Here is a 17,438-nt window from a genome sequence, read left to right on the forward strand (position 1 = left end):
TCTGTTTTTTCAAGAAAAGAAATGAAGAAGGCAGATTTAGCAAAATCAGAATTGCTCCAGTTGTTATCTACTTACTTAACCTTAAAAGATTCCAAAATAAAACATCTACAAAATAAAAAAAGGAAAAACAAGCTCTGGAATGAAGTTCATTGCTTCCTAAAGGGAAAAAAAGACAAACAAACAAACATAAAAATCCATAAGAGAAGGAAAAGTATTACACCAAGGTCTAACAATCCATTCCTAAGGAGCATAGCTCCTCCCCACACCCAAGGGAATTGGGGAGGGGGGGGGGGGGGTATGGAGAAATATCTTGTCTCCATCTGTGCATGAGTAGCAGAAAGGTCTACCAATATTGGCTAATAAACAGCAAAGTCAATTCATTTATTTTTTAAGGCGAGTAGTATGTCCTGTCTCAGCTGGAGGACGGGGCCAGTTGGAAACATCAGATGGCTGGAGCTCGCTCTCTCTCTCTCTCCCCACCATGCCGGCTGGGTCGGCATAGCGACGACCCTCTAGATCTGCTGCTCACGGGGGGTCTCTCCATCCATCCCACACCGCTCCGCTTCCAGCTCCCATCCTTTCCCTTCCCCCTGAATTTCGAGATCCGGTGGTACCACTCCCACTGCCAGGGAGACGGCCAAATGCAAGGCACGACTCTGTTCTTGCATCGCCCGGAGACGTTGGCAGCGGGGGAGCAGAGGGGGAAACCCAGAACACCCCCCCAGGACTTCGGGGACTGCGGGATATCTCTGGACGGGTCATCGCCAAGGAAACAAGTGAGGGGCACGGAGGGATCCATCTCTCTATTACCCAATGGTCAAATGGTCTCCAAATTTAAAAGGAACAGAAAAGAAAAAAACTCATACGGAGATATGACACACAGATGTCTTGACCATCTACTGCTCCGGCCATCCTGGCTTCAGCTCCTTTTAAGATGGTGATGCTTCCTCAGCTTCCATTGCACTCTCTTCGATGATATTTGAACTGTTGGGGGAGGAGAACACACCAGGGAAGGATTTTAAAAATCATAAAAATACTACAGAAACCGACTCCTCTTCAATGAAAAGAGCATCTAGTCAGAACACACTTTACATCAGGAATTGTTCTTTGTGCTACTCACTGTTCTTCCAATAATAAAATTCTCTCCTTTTTTTTTCCAGTATAGACCTTTAACTCTACACATGCTCTACTTGTACATGCTTATATTTACATTTATGTCAGATAGATAGAAAGGCAGATAGATTGTGCTTCTGTTACTCTGTTTATTTGCAGCATTTGCTTGTGGAAATCTTGCGAAACACGACTGATCAAAATCACGAGTTAGATAGTATCGACGCAATCCCCAGTCAGTGACTACAGCGGAGAGAATAAATTGGGGCAATGTGACTTGAGGAAGCTTGGGGACGGTCATGGGTGGAGAACTAATGTCTGAACGAATGGATCCATGAACAGGTGGATGGAAGGAGAGATAAAATAATGATTGAATGTACGGAGGAAAAAAAATGAATGAGGTAAATGTAGCGATTGACTAGATTTAAAAATGTACAGCAAAAACACTTGACAACAGAATCAAGAGATTCTGTTGCAAAAGAAAACACCTCCAGCTATCAGCAGTAATCCATTGTAGGGATAATGAAGAAATAATGATTCTAAAATGAGGAAGGGGAAGGGTTAAAGAGTAAGGGGTATGGGGGGTGGGAGAGAGGGTTAGTAACTCACCTTGTGCCCTCCTGCTGCTGTACTGAAAGTGATGCCATCTCGTTCACAGGCACTTCGGACTCGCCCTCCCTCTTGAGGGCCTCCCGCAGCGAGATGCCCACCGCGTCGCCGCGGTTCCGCACCGACGACCAGTACTCCGCTGCATCAAAACACAGAACAGCACATATCGTTACTGAGATTCTAGAATCAACTCTCAAAGTGAGCATCTGCCGTTTCTCTTCTCCCCCCCCCCCCATTAAAATAAATAATAATAATGCTTCAAGAATCAGATCCAACAGACAATGAAATTTATCAGCACATTATGTGTACCCTCATTGCAAATGTTGTCTCCAACTACAAGAAAAGCCTTCACTAGGATTGTCAAAACGTAGCAACATTGGTACAGTTAATCTTCAACAGTGGCAGATGAATACACTTTCTTTATATGAACAGTTCATGTTTATAGACGAGGGGACTACCAATGAAAACATTAAAAGTATTTTTACATCACATTTCAATCACATAATTAACACCTTTTGAATTGTTTATATAAATTTTGCTTGATTTGATTTTCATGATGTTATGCTGTGCCTTCCATTCCTTTCATTCATTGGATATTTCTCTGTGATACCAATGTAATTCTACCATTGACTCACCACTTCAGGTGTCTTACATTTTGTACTCCGAAAAAGTGTGTCTCGTACATAACATCAAATTGTTTCATTAATTTGTAAACACTTGCATTCTAGTGGACAAGCTAAAAAACAGGTGAAAGCTGAGAGCAAGTGCTCTAACTTCCATGAACCAATAAATGAAATAAACCAAAACCTAACCAAACCATACATTCCCTGGTTAAAAAAAGACAGACCGAGAGACATAACTTACATTGGATGCCAATCGTCCTCTGCAAGCATTCGACTGCGTTGGCGTTGGGCACCCCGTCGATGGTCTCCTCCGACAGGGGGGCGGGGTCGTCTCCCAGGAGAGTCTGGGCGCACACCTCGGAGGCGTCGCAGATGGCGGTGAGGTCGTAACCCCCCTCCAGGGCTAGCACCACTCGCCCATTGGCCAGACCCATCAGCTTCCGGGTCATGTAGGCAAAACCTGCAGGACAGGGACGGGCAGAAGGAAAACATGAATAAATTGCTTTTTGTCTTGATTACTTTCCCCCTGCCAAATTCAGCATTTACATAACATTACATGCATTACTACACATTAAAAAAAATACAATAACAGTACCTCTACAAGAACACTAATCACTGGTAAAAAAGATATCATTGTAATTTACTGATGCACAGTTATTTGCCATGGTGCATACAGACACAAATCTAATAAAAGTGGTAATAACAAGGTATGTATTCTCGTAAGGATTGACATCAAAGTGGAAAAAAAACCCCACCCAAAAACATATTTGTTCTGATTTCTCATCATAAGCTCAGAAAGGAGTTTGATTACACAAAAGATACATTCAGGACTACTTCATTCCATCTTCCTCTGTCCACTGTCCACTGTCTTCAAAGTTACCATCATCACTATCATTATCATCATCATCATCATTATCTTTGCTATCATTCTTACACCAAGACCCCCATTTTGTCACACCCCTCTACTCACATGCTGGGGTAACCTTGTATCCGCCGAGAGGGTTGGGATGGCCGTTTGCTGCGTCGAAGCCAGCCGACACTAAGACCACATCAGGGGAGAACTCCTGGGCGATCGGTAGCACCACAGATCTGGACAGACGTGAGGGCAAGTTTGATTATACAAATTTATAAACTATGCCCATCTTTTCAATGTAACAACTAAGAGCATTGTACATGTATGTTGTATGTATGACTGTTAGATACGGAACAGCTTGATTGAAACAAAATTTGGAACACACACTCACATGAGCCGTTACTATGTACTAGTAAATGGAAAATACACAAAAGACACAGAAGAATGTGTATATACATCATCATAATGTTTATAAAACAAAATCATTGCAGTGTCAAACAACTCTTCATCTCTACCCAAAAATAAATGAAAAGATATTATGTGCAACAATGCATAAGGTAGAGAAATCTTTGCCTATGTACTAAAAAAAAAAAAAAAAAAAGAAATTCTACATATTCTGCAGGGACAAGTCAAAAAAAAAAAATGCACATTCAGGCCTCATTCAAACACATACAGATGTACAAAGAAGAAGAAAAAAAAGTTACGCAAACATTACCAACTCTGACAAGCCAATCAAATTGCAGTATAATCAAGATTTCCATTAAAAACTATACCATATATGAAGGCGCTTTTCCAAGAAAAAAAAAAGAGAAAAATCTGAGATTTCGTTAAGTGTTGTAGCAAGGGCCAAGGCCATTGCATATCATGTCGATTTGTAAGGCAACGTGAGGGCGCTCTCACCTGAATGCCGCAATGTACTCCACGTCCCCCATGGGTGGATTCAGTCCGCCGTGGAAGGCGATGTTCACGTTGCTACCAAGGCCAGCTCCACACCCGCACTGTCGTCAAACGTGGGAAGAAAACAGTGAGGTAATAGAGATAAGGCAAGTGGTGGGTGGCTGCCATAATGATCTTAATGCGCTGCTGCGATGAAGAATAGCATTAACTTGCTAACTACATCACATCTTCTATCAGCTAGTACACTGTTATGGACGTATACAGATACAAGTAAAATGTTACAGGCATTAATTTCTCTCTCTGTTTAAGTGGAAACTTGCCTCACGGAAATCCTCCAATGAAGGAACCATTATCTCTCTTGTTTGATTGGAAATCACGTTGCCCAAAATCATGATAAAGTCTGGTGATGAAGGAACAATTTCATCTCTCTCTCTTTTTGTAACAGGAAACTTCCTTCGCCAAAGTCAAATGACAATGCACACTAAAAGTACTACATTCTCTGATATTAATCGATCTCTCGATTTTTTTTTTGGTTTAATTTTACTTTTTATACTTCAACTCTTGAATACGACATCACATTATCAGAGCTATTAACATACGTTCTTGCATAGAGCAAATTCTTTCTGTCTACGAGAATTATGTTAACACAATTTGGTAAGACATATCCTCTTTCCAATGAAAAAAGAAAGAAATAATGATGTCTTTTTTTTAACCCCCCCCCCCCTAAAAAAACACCCCACAAAACAAAACAAAAACCTGTGGCAGCAAAATGTGCTCCTACCTCATCTGGGGCTCCCGTTCCTGGAAAGAAGTTGCCATTGTCATGACGATGCAATGAGATGTACAGTACATGGGGGTCCTCATAGAAAATCTTCTGCGTTGAGTTACCGTGGTGAACATCCTGGTTAGAGACAGAGACAAAGATATATTATTAAAGTGTGATTTGAGATCAGCTTATCTATCAAACACCAATCTGATATCTTTTTTTTTTAAGGTAAGTGATGAGAACAACAGTCAAAACCTTGAATTTTGATGAAACTCTCCATTTTCTATTTGGCCACTGATTTGGAAAAATTGCATACATCCGTTCAAGAGAGCACCATGATCACAAAAAAGTCTTACCCAGTCCACGATGAGGATCTTGTTGAGTTTGAGCTTGAGCCGGAGCTGCTTGGCGGCGATGGCCACTGAGTTGAAGAAGCAGAAGCCCATGGCCTGGGCCACCTCGGCGTGGTGGCCCGGGGGCCGCACGATGGCGAAGCCATTCTTGAGCTCGCCCGTCGCCACGAGGAAAGCCAGCTGTATGACGGCTCCGGCCGCCTGGAGATGGTGACGCGGGCAAGGGGAGAAAAAAGAGGGAGAGTGTCACATTTGCATCGTACTCAATTTCTTTCCATACCAGAGTAGATTTAGGGCACAGAGTATAGCGTACCTCATGTGTTTCCCTGTCTGGCTACAGTTATTTGAATCCCCACTATCATTTCTTTGCCCGTTGCCACACACACTGGAGTCAATTGTTTATAGATACACATAGGCATGATACGAATTAGTCTTCAAAACAAAGAAACGTCTTTGAGTATCACAAGCTACAGCATCAAACACTCATAGAGCAATTGATTATTTATACATAGAGTTCACAATAATGGGCTGCTTTTGATCATGGGAAGATGAATGGGGAGAGGGTCGATATGCAATTGGGCGGGGATATTCCCCAACTAGTGCAGTATGAACAAATCCTATGAAAGTGCAAGCAAAGACTGGAATCCCTTCTCACCATTCTGACTGCTCCCGGTGACTGGATGTCATGCCAAACTGTGTCTGTATCCACTCCGAGGCCTCCACACTGCAGCCAGGTGAAATTCAACTTTGGTATGCACGCTGGAAGACAGAGAACATGCCAAAGATATCAGAAAAGTCATGGGTCTTCTTTACAGACCTGTTTTGGTTTGGTTGCTATGTTAGTGTATATTTCAGCAATAACAGGGGGGGGGGGGGGGGGGGGGGCTTCAGTACCTATAAACAATCATTGATTTATGCACCGATACATAACATTGTACCTGACTCATTTAATAACCCACTGAATCATATTTTTTTCTTTTTTATTGGAACCCCTCCACGTATGGCTGGCATCAATTACAGTGTTTTAAAACCTCATAAGTCTCTAGGGAACAGCTGAGGCATTCACATCCTGTTAATCCACAAGCTTCGTATCCAACATGTGCGGGATAAACTTCAAAACTGCCTGTTTGCCTAATAGGGAGAACAGAAACTAGTGAATATGGACAAACTGCCTCTGACTGGTAAATACACTGACCTAAACAAAAGATACATCCAGCCTCAGAAATCTCACAAAACTCTTATACTCATGTAATACTCGTGTATGGCAAGTCTCAAATAGGTCCAATCCCGCTGTAAGTTGAGAATTAAGTGCAACAAAGTAAATGAAAATGAAACTGGCAGTGAAGGCAGAATGGACCATAACCTTTTGCCATCCTTACTTTAAGTTTTGCTATCAGAAGAGGATGCAGAATGATTTGAAAGTGTCCCAGACATCCATGGATGCATCACAGCATGTACAACGTGAAAACGGTAAAAATGGGCACAGCGGACTCACCCAGTTTGCGACTGTCTAACTTGGACTTGTGAGTGTGGCTCGTACCAAAGAACAACGAGTAACCTTCACTGTTTGGGGAGGATGAGGGTCAAAATGGAAAGAATACATATGATTATTCAAGTGTGTATTATGTACAACAAAAATGTAAATGCTGTGATTCAGACAGGGCTTACTTGAACTCGAAATGACTATATTTAGTCACTTAGCGACTGTAGCAACATCATTCTGGTACAGACACGATTCTATGAAATGTCCTTTGAAAATAAGTCTTGGTCAATCATTCTACTTTTTTGGGGTGACATTTTTCTTAATTGTTGGCAGTTCATACATTTACCTTTGCATGCACAATATCTTTAAAGCAACGCACTTTTAATTTGATATAAAAACACCACTTTCTGTTTCTAATCCTATATACGTCATAGGAACACCAATCCATACATTTGCTAAATAGTACATACGACCATTCTCAAGTGTAATGATATTGTCCTAATGAGTTCGTAGGTTGCAGGAACAATCTGTACTTACCTATGGCAAGATTGAAGCTCATCTAACGTTGCTTTCCTTGTCCGAATACGCTAAAGTGGATGGGAGAAAGGAGTTGGATATCTTGTGTAAGAAACATCTTAAGCAATTTCAATAATTCAATATCATCATCAGGCACACAAGCAGAATATGGCTGCTGGGAATTCATGCCCAAAAAGGTTGGATGAGTAGATGCAAGAGGCTGTTCGGAGGTTCAATGACATTACTGCTGTCATCATCACCATTACCACCAATATAACCATTTGCCATCATCACCACTGACATCATCATCAATATAATCATCACTACATCACCATTTTCCAAATGTCATTACTGCAGTCATCTTTCCTCTTCCATCATCAACTTCAACAGAAACAACCCTAGTTACCACGGCAACCTCAATACTGGGATTTTGCCACACCCGCCTCACATTTTTCCTTCCTCTTTCTTATCATCATAATTGTTACTGTTGATATCATCACCATCATCATTATCAACATCAATATGAATTGCATCAACCTTTTCCAAATGGCAAAGATGCAATGACCTGCCCACTTCATCCATCAACTACTACAGACACAAAATTGGTTGCCACAGCAACCTCAATACCATGTCTTGACCCCACCCATCTCTCTTTCTCCTTCCTCCTCCTCCTCCCTTCTTCCTCTCCACCTGCTCCTTCTCATCCTCCTCCTCCTCTTCCTCTTCTTTCTCATCTTCCTCATAATCCTCCTACTTTTCTTATTTCTCCTCCTCCTTCTCATCATCCTCCTACTTTTCTTCTTCTTCCTCCTCCTCCTCCTCCCCTGTCCACCCCGCCCTCTCACCTCGCATCTATTGACAATGCCCCGTTCGTGCAGCCTGGCCCATATGCTCTGGAGGCGGCCGGGATGCTCTGGATGGTTCTGGTTATTACCGCACAGGCACTGGTGTTTCAACATCAGAGTGTCGTAGGCGAGACCTTTATGAATTTGGAGAAAGGCACAATATACATTAATATTGACCTCACAAATTTGAATTGCAAGCACTGAGTCAAAAGGCGTTTCATACATATACTTGTACAAAATAGTATAAAGGAGCTCACAGCTCGGACATGCGCACATGCAAAACAAAGGTCAAATGAGAATGTTTGTGTATTTGCCACTGACTTTAAAACAACAACAAAAAAAGAATCCTCACGCAAATGAGGATCTGGAATGTTAAGTTATGTGTTTCACACTGGTTTAATAGATAGCACATAGAGGTGACAGTCATTAATCAATAATGTTCAAAAAAAGCTCTCTATGCATTTCATTTTTACATTGATTACAAAGATGCTTCAACAAAGAATGCTTCATCACAAATCCTTTCCATGCTATTTGAAACTCTATGGCGTGGGGGGTCAAATGAAACATGCCCTATTAACTATGAACTCCCAATATTCAAATGCAACTCAATACATATATATTCACAAGCATCGTTCATCGAGAGCGATTCATTCACAAGCATTAAAATGTTTGGGTTCAGAGCGATGACCTCATTCCATTGTCGGCTCATTCGTCACATGCAGTTAAGTGGAAAATGAAACGGCCGAGTTTTGAAATGGTATCAAGAGGGAAATTGCCATCAATTAATCACATCGGAGTTGGCAATTAATTCCAGGTACTCCTAAACCAAAAATCTCCCGGCGATTGTTTTGTTTTTTTCTTTCTTTCCTTCCTCCTCTGTTTCCAGGTACTCCTCTACTTTACCTTCCACCACTCACACTATCCCGTATGCGTCTAGATGTGAAAGTTGACGTACTCAAATCGATGCGCATGATAATTGTGTGTGTTGTGGGTGTACATTGTGTTTGAGTTTTCATTTAATTTTGTTTGAAAACAATGCATCGCAATGTCTGTGTAGTCAAACCTCATCTGACTGGAGTAGATGGCATATTTAGCATACATGTACTCATGCACTAAACATCTCACATTAGCAGGACAAGGAAGCTAAAGGAAGAGGCCTTTTACATCTTATATGTTTTACATGTACCTATTTCTTTCTTCTGTACCACCTCAGATGTTAGTATATGCAGAGAAAACAGAAACTTCAAAGTTATGATGTTGGCATTTCATGCAGCTAATTTTAGCTTACAAAGAAAGGGGGAGAAACCTACATAGCACAAAAAATATTCCAGATTCTAATTCTCAGAAGTTCCCTGGTAAATGGATGTGGATTTTTACAGAGAGAAGTGGACAACCATTTCCTCAATTTTCACTTTTGATTGCTCTTCGCTCCTTAATGACATCACTCTTTCTATCAGCTTTGGCAGGGGTCCATGGCAAATGACCCTGAACTGCATTATGGCATAAGAATGCTGTGAGAGAGTTTATGATTACATTATACTTTGATTAGCCAAGTACAAATGGATCCCTTTTCACTTAATGACACAAGACATGCTTTCAGCATTTGTCACTTGACCTTAGCTACTCCCTCCAAAACTGTACGAGTAACAGTGAATCCTTCCAATTGCGTCAACGACTTTGATACACTGTAAACGTGACACAACAAATCCGTACTTGGTTTGATGACGGACTTTACTATTTACGACATTGCATTTGGGATGTACACAATCTGCTTTAAAATTTCCAACACTCATATTTTAAAACAACACAGATGGCACTGTATGAAAATGGTGATAGATAACTTGCAATTACATAATAGTTACATATTCAAATTGGAAATCAAATTGAGTTGGAAATGAAATGGTTAATATTACATCATTACTACAATGTGTGACTGATTACTTCATTCAGCTGAATATTTGATTAGATTCATCCGAATATTTGATTAGATACCAACGGAATGCGTAAGTTCAAGCGCATGCAGACTCACGGCTTGGTGATATCAAGGAGCATGAAAATATTGCTCCACACATCTCCATTCATATGCACACTTACGGCATGCAGGGGGCGTGGCACTCGTACACACACTTACGGCATGCAGGGGGCGTGGCACTTGTACACACACTTCAATACGGCATGCAGGAGGGAGGAATCTACAAACAAATGAACACTACATGCTGGGCACCACTGCATCACGGACTTCACGACCGAGCTGCTTTTTGCACAGGCAACGATCCGCCTGTCTGGTTTTATATTGACGGCAAATAATGATGGTGAATGAATTGCAAGCATATTGGGACGCAGTGTGTGGGATGTGTTTGATAGATGAAAGAGAAAATAGAAGGCACGATGGGCAAAGGAATTGTTCATGGAAATGAAGAGAGGGGGACATATGATTTGAACTTCATCAGCAACGTTCTAGAAACCACAAAATAAATTGAAGGGAAATATAAGTGCACAGGATGATCTGTTAAAAGACAGGTCACACATACTTGAAAGAAGAGGTGAGTGGTTGGAAAAAAACCCACATTTTGTCTCGAAGGACAGTGGTAGTATTTGAAATCACTGCTTAAAGTTTTGTTGTTGTTTTATGTGGGGGGATGAAGAGATATCAGTGGACAATTTACTAATAGAAAGGAAACAGAAAAACACTCATCATTTTAGAATTTTCACAGGAGCTGTCTAAAGGGATATCTCGCTTCTAGATGCAGCAAATCAGCATCGGAGAACAAAGAGAGGGAGAAAGAGAAAAAAGCCACTTGATCATGATCAAAGAAAAGTCTGTTACGAGTAGTGGCCAACCAAATCTGTAAGCATTTTTAAAATTGTTGTACATGCATGCCCTCACGGCTTCAGATGGTCAAGCGATTTGATCTGGGTTTGAAGGTGTGAGTGTCTCATTCGCCTATGAGATGGGAGGAGGGGGGGGGGGGCACAAAATATCCCCCTCCCCTGCAACCCTACTCCTCCTTTAGAGTCGTACAGGCATAGGACAATAATTATTGCACCTTAAGGCAAGGCCATGTGTTACATGCAGCAGCTGTCTAATGCAGATGAATAGGAAGCATATGAAAAAAAAAAAAAATAATAAAGACAACCGACAGAAAAAAAAAAAAAAAAATCACCAGAGTGTCAATGCACTTTAGAGCTCTGTATGAGACTGGTAACAATGTCCAGTGAGTGTCCAACTTTACAAGGAATCTGGGTTTTATGAGGTCCAGTCACGCATAGAAAGGGAAACCCCCTGATGTCCAGATAACAACCACATAACCATAATTACATTTCACTTTCATTTCACGGGCTCAAGACCAAACTTTATAATGCAATTAAATATTTTATTGACTGCCCAATCCCCAACATTGGCTTGTGATTGTGCATGGATATCTTCACCAAAGTAATGGTCAGCTTTTACAACATGTTTCTATTCCTAATGGACTGCAAACTTCCCCACTTTGACAAATGACTGGATGTCTATGACAAAGTACTTGTGGCAATAAACGCAAAACACTGCGCCAGGTCTTTTAAAAGTTTGTCCAAGTATTAAAGAGAGACCTTGAAGATCACAATAACACACTACCTTTGTTAATGTGATGCCCTGCCTACCCTCCCCCAATGTTTTCTATTCAGCAGATATCGGTGGCATGGCAAAGGAAGAGTGTGTGGCTGTTAACCGAAGCATGCAACAACAGCAACGATGAAACATTTGGTATACATTCTCAAGAGAGCAAGTCATGCAAGGGCTGGCAGACAAAATAGGAAATGCTGAAGCGGGGTAAGGAGTGCATGGAGGGGGTGCATGGGGTGTGGGGAGGGGGGAAAGAGTGCGTATGTATACCGGTGGTGAACTTGTATTTCGTGAGGGTGTGGTCGTTGAGCGCCAAGGAGGGAATGCTGGACGCAGCGGGCGAGCTGCGCACTCGCATCAGTGGACGGTGACCCCCAATGAGCCCTGGAAGAAACACACATGGTGGTCACAATGCAGACAGGTAGGCGAGGTGATGCAGGGAGTATCAAAGGAGGAGGGGGGGGGTGGGGAGAAGAACGAGGAGGAAGAGGACAAGAGATAGAAAACATGGGTGAATGCAACCACACAGATAGTAATGTGTTTGTGTGTAAGTGTGTGTGTGTGTGTATGCATGTGAGAGAGAGATAGAGAGAAATATATATGTGTGGAGACAGAGAGTTAGGTGGGGGGGGGGGGGGGGGAGGGGAGAGAAAGAGATGTACAGATGGAGACACAGATAGAGGAATAGATATATAGATTGAGAGATAGAGATACCAAAGGAGAGAGATAGAGATTTTCAAGAATATAATTACAGACAGACAGCCAAACAGATTAATAAGGGAGATAGCCACAAAAAGAACCCACTACACATCAAAATCCAACACTTCTGCACGAGCGTGCCATCTTAACAGCTACACAATCAACGGATAATCAGTTACAATGACTGTGCGGAAACAATGCCGAGACTGCTTGTCAAAGAATATATGCTATTATACAGGGTTCCATTCACACCACCCACAGACACATCGATACAGACAACGACACACACAGTGGTGTATGACTGACTACACACACAAGCTCTCTGATCACAACAAAGAGAGAATGCCATGCACACATCAATAGACAAGTAGTACACATCTGATCCCATACACTACTGTATATGCAGTCACAGAGATGAAAAGCAAATATGAGTACACACTGATAACACATTTTTCACACAAACAGGGATAATATGCATGATAAAGGATGAAAAATTTGTGGCATTTACACACATATTACACACAATGCTTGAAGAAAAGAAAAGAGGCAAAGGTTCAGCAAATGGCATTTGTATCCCTCTTTAGGGCTGATCTTTCAATAAGAAAGATATAAATATTTGGGACGCTGCAAATTCATGCAGACTTACGCTCTTTTCACCATTCAAATGCAATGCAAAACTGGCTTGACAAACTAGATATCTCACCACATTGTCACATGCCACTGCATTTTGTCAAACATTTGAAGTCCTTGCATATATTACATCTAACTTGTGCTTCGTCATACAGTCACACATGTACCTCCATCAGCCATCTTACATGGTTACCTATAAGCTAGTGTCTGATGATAAAGGACTCCCAAGGACTATCCAGGTTTATAGCCTCTTCAGTGTTGTTACTGTTATACCAGAGGGCCCTGTCATTATCATCACCCCAGTGGTGCCAGGTACCCTTTTTATACACCTTGGTTGAGAAGAAGTGGTGGGTAAAAACATCTTGTCCAAGGACATAAGCACTGAGTGGGAATTAAACTCGGGTCCTTCGATTGGGAGTTGGGAGTGTTATGCACTAAGCAACAGCGCCCCCTCTAAAATAAGACGGGGTTTTGTTAACACTGGCTAGTTCAGTCTTCTACGCTCTGTGTGGAGACATCTTTACTATCCCACCCTCATTCTTAGAATTTGGAATTGACACATGGTTATGGGGCAGGGTAATTCTGATGTGCCTTTGCCTTATCAATGTAAAAAAGATGCACAGACAGACAGACAGACAGACACACACACACACACACACACACACACAAGCACACACAGAGGATGGATACGACAAGACAATGTCATCAAAAATGGCTGCCAACGGCAACATATAAAACCAACAAAGAAATAGAATATAATAATGCACAGTCCCACAGTTTACAAAGCACACTGAAGGAACTAATAATAGTTCAAATATGGTAAACTTGCATACAAATAAGCAAGCTAAATTACATTCAGGAAAAAAAAAGTTTAGTTTTTAATTGGAAACACTTTGCTTTTGATGTATACTTTAATGAAGAAAACACAATAGTTAATACCCAACAGATGCACCACTCAGCAGCACTGATAAAGGCACATGAAGGACAGCATGCCTGAAGTACACATTACCACATTTAACATTTAAAAACAACACACACTAAAAGTAGGTGACTGAATACAGTGTAGATGTGCGCTTAAAATGCACAAGCTTAAAGGAAATAGAATTTTTTCAGTTTTTTTTTAGCATCTCTCACCTGTTTTTGACATTGTTGATGACCTCATGACATCTAAATGGTCCTGCATTTGACAAAGGAGAAATATGTTCAAGGAGAAATTCAATAATAAAAGAGATCAACATTTGTTGAAAAGGAGATATGAAGAAAATATAATGCATAGATACACAAACTGAATTAAACAGACAAAGAGAGGGAAAGAATTACAATATAAGAGTTCATCAACATATTTTGTTCTCTCACAGTCCAGCTATGGCTTTCATGTGTGACAAAGCAAGTTGTATAGATTTCAATTGTCATCAACTACTGACTACTCGAAAATGAGGCAAAGATGGCACTGTCTCCAAATTGCTGGGGGCTCTTGGCATGAATCCAGTGGCAATCCATTCAATGAATAAATGAATGAATGAATGAATGAATGAATGAATGAATGAATGAATGAATGAATGAATGAATGAATGAATGAATGAAAGAATGAAAGAATGAATGAATGAGAATGAATGAATGAATGAATGAATGAATGAATGAATGAACATATGAATGAGTGAATGAAAGAATGAAAGAGAATGAATGAATGAATGAGTGAGTGGTTAAGTGAATGAAAATGAATGAATGAATGAGAATGAATGAATGAGAATGAATGAATGAATGGATGAATGAATGAATGAATGGATGAATAAATGGATGAATGAATGAATGAATGGATGAATGAATGAATGAATGAGTGAGTGGTTAAGTGAATGAATGAATGAATTGAATGAATGAATGAATAAATGAATACATAAATTATAAGTGTTGACCACTTCCCACATCAGACACAGGTTGCAACAGAACTTTAACCGACATCAACAACACACATATCTCCTGTCAGTTTAAGATTACACTCTATCTACTCCAAATTGCACTAGTGCAGGTATTGTCTGGCATTGGATGGTTATGTGTGTGTGTGGGGGGGGGGGGGGGGGAAGGAAGGAGGAATAGGTGAAACAATATGCAGATATTACATAACTTTCACGCAAAAGCATGATTAAGCAGGGCTGTCAACATTCCCAAATCAAATTCAGGGCCTGTGAATAATAATGATAATATGCAATCCAGAATTCAGAGTGGGGATTTCCCCCTTTTTTCCCCCTCTTTGGGATCAGTTACATCACACCTCTTTTGGTTTTCTTCATACAACAGAAAGAACGAAAGGACCAGCAACAATTATCTGTCTGGCATCAAGAAGCTGCTTGTACATTCCATAAACTGGGAGAAAGCTGGGGCAATTTCTATGAGGGTACTGACTCAACAGGCAGCCAATGGCTCACAGTTATGTATCAAATACTGGAAAACAAAAAGAAGAATGAAAATTGTCTCTCTTCCGCGATCACAATCTTTTCTTTCTTATGTGTCTGTGTTTGTGTGTAACAAATCAACATTTCCCTTGTTTATACCCTTGCACATACAGGAAATACCAACAGGTCACTGAATAATGTATACTTTGAAAAAAAAATGAGGTTAACGTCCTAACATGTAATAAAAATTCAATTCTACGTGATAGTTACATTTTTATATATATGAAATTGCCAGATCATAAACACGCAATACACAGAAATCCTGGTACATTGTGTTCTGAAAACTGGATTATTTCATGCTCTCTTTATAATACACACATGGTGCATCGAGTATCTCTTTAGCATTTTCACTTCTCACCACTATACATAGAAATTAGATACATCAAACACTGTGAGTCAAACATCACTAGTTTTTTCGTGTGTGTGTGTTTTTTTTTTTCATTGGTTCGGGTCTTTTTTAATATTCTCTTTGTAACAATATGAGCTAGCGTCCCCACATAAATCAGATATGATTAGATGCCACGCACAGCGTAAGAGAAAGACAGCATACATGTATGTATCAAAGGCTAATGAAAAACAAAAGCCTGGTAAGTTAAAACCTGTGCCTGGGCATTAAAGATGTTGACTTCACCTAAAAGACATATAAGTGGCTTCAATCAATGTAGAAATACAATGTATTAGAAGAGCTCATCGGTGGAGACTGAGGAAAATCAATGTCAAAAAGTTTATGAATATTCATAACCTTAGTCAAATCCATGTGTCATCACTACCTGATAGGAAGACTGCGACCATTTGTGATGTCACAATAGAGGAATATCAAAGAGGAGGTACACACAGAATTCAGCACATATTCAGTTTTCTATTATGATGAAAGAGCACTTGACTTATTTCTTTCAGAAGATTGTGAGAATGATATTGCCCTTAACATACATGCAGAACGTGGCAAAGGAATGTGTACTTTTCATTTAAAAAAAAAAATTAAATTTTGTGGAATTCCATTTACTCTCTATTCATTTGGGGTGACTTCCCCTTTAAAGGGGAATTCCGGACCTAATGAAAGTCAGTCTGAAAAGGAGGAGTGACGTTTTCAAAGCAGATGATAATTTTATGAAAATTGAGGAAGACATGAATTTGGGCCTATTTCAAAGAAACAGTTCTTGAACAGTCAATATGAATATGCAAATGGTGAATGGATAGTGTCATTCCTTCACAACTTGTTACGCAATCAGTAAAATACAATTTTTTTAATTTCTTGCTTTTGTTCAAGGCAATAATGCCCCAGTCTCAAATCCTGTGATCTTCCTGATCCTATTCTGAAGTTATTCAACCAGGAATAACATTATATTTACACTTTTATTGCAGAAAAAATGAATTTTTGTCTTTTTTTGGGGGGTACATGATCGATGGAAACTTGTGAGGTGATGACGTCATCAGCTTACTCGTTTACACATTTGTGTCAACTGTTCAAGAACTGTTATGCCAAAATCAGTGAATCTTTGAAATTTCATAACTTTCTTAGTTTTAATCGCATTCTGACCAAATTGTCACCGTTTTTCAGGTCATATTTTACTCTTTCTTTTCAGACTAACTTGGAACCGGGTATGGAATTCCCCTTTCACGCTCTGCCAAGAGAGAGCTGCTGCCGTGTTTCTGCCCCGCCCGTACCTCCCGACACCTGCCGGTCTCCGCCGCCTCCTCCTCTTCCTCCTCCTCCGTGATGTCGATGGGTTCCTGCTTGATCTGGATGGAGGTCTTCAGGGCCTCCTTGGCCTTGGACGGAGAGGGCCTGCCGGGGGAACCAGCCACCCCCGCCGCCGCTGTGGCCCCCACCTCTGACTCCGACTCCTCCGCCTCCCGCTCCTCCTGGACCCGATCCTCTCTCCTCTCTTCCACCAGCTGAGGACCAAAGGATGCACAAAAGAGGTTGGTATAAATGGCACAATTTGGTATAAATGCATGCTTGGATAAAAAAAAAGATGCTCTAATCTACACAAAGTCCA

At 40.8% G+C, this 17,438-nt stretch overlaps 1 protein-coding gene across 1 annotated transcript in view; it reads right to left on the minus strand.

Moving 5' to 3' along the window:
* Positions 1-290: 290 nt before the first annotated feature.
* The window catches only part of LOC139723326 (histone deacetylase 4-like), a 92,893-nt gene continuing 75,745 nt past the window's right edge, over positions 291-17,438 (minus strand). Inside the window, exons 13-26 of the mRNA XM_071634588.1 lie at positions 17,104-17,334; positions 14,123-14,165; positions 11,930-12,043; positions 8,056-8,189; positions 7,232-7,281; positions 6,707-6,774; positions 5,867-5,970; positions 5,215-5,412; positions 4,874-4,993; positions 4,096-4,193; positions 3,313-3,431; positions 2,584-2,802; positions 1,720-1,858; positions 291-984 (exon numbers count right to left, since the gene is read on the minus strand). Of these exons, the coding sequence (XP_071490689.1) occupies positions 930-984; positions 1,720-1,858; positions 2,584-2,802; positions 3,313-3,431; positions 4,096-4,193; positions 4,874-4,993; positions 5,215-5,412; positions 5,867-5,970; positions 6,707-6,774; positions 7,232-7,281; positions 8,056-8,189; positions 11,930-12,043; positions 14,123-14,165; positions 17,104-17,334 (1,692 nt within the window). The 3' untranslated portion in view covers positions 291-929. The remainder of the gene's footprint in view (positions 985-1,719; positions 1,859-2,583; positions 2,803-3,312; positions 3,432-4,095; positions 4,194-4,873; positions 4,994-5,214; positions 5,413-5,866; positions 5,971-6,706; positions 6,775-7,231; positions 7,282-8,055; positions 8,190-11,929; positions 12,044-14,122; positions 14,166-17,103; positions 17,335-17,438) is intronic.

The sequence above is a fragment of the Diadema antillarum genome, unplaced genomic scaffold (assembly GCF_040938485.1).
Source record: "Diadema antillarum isolate AM-2024a unplaced genomic scaffold, OU_Dant_1.0 scf00000186, whole genome shotgun sequence".
In the NCBI taxonomy this organism is placed as follows: Eukaryota; Metazoa; Echinodermata; class Echinoidea; order Diadematoida; family Diadematidae; genus Diadema; species Diadema antillarum.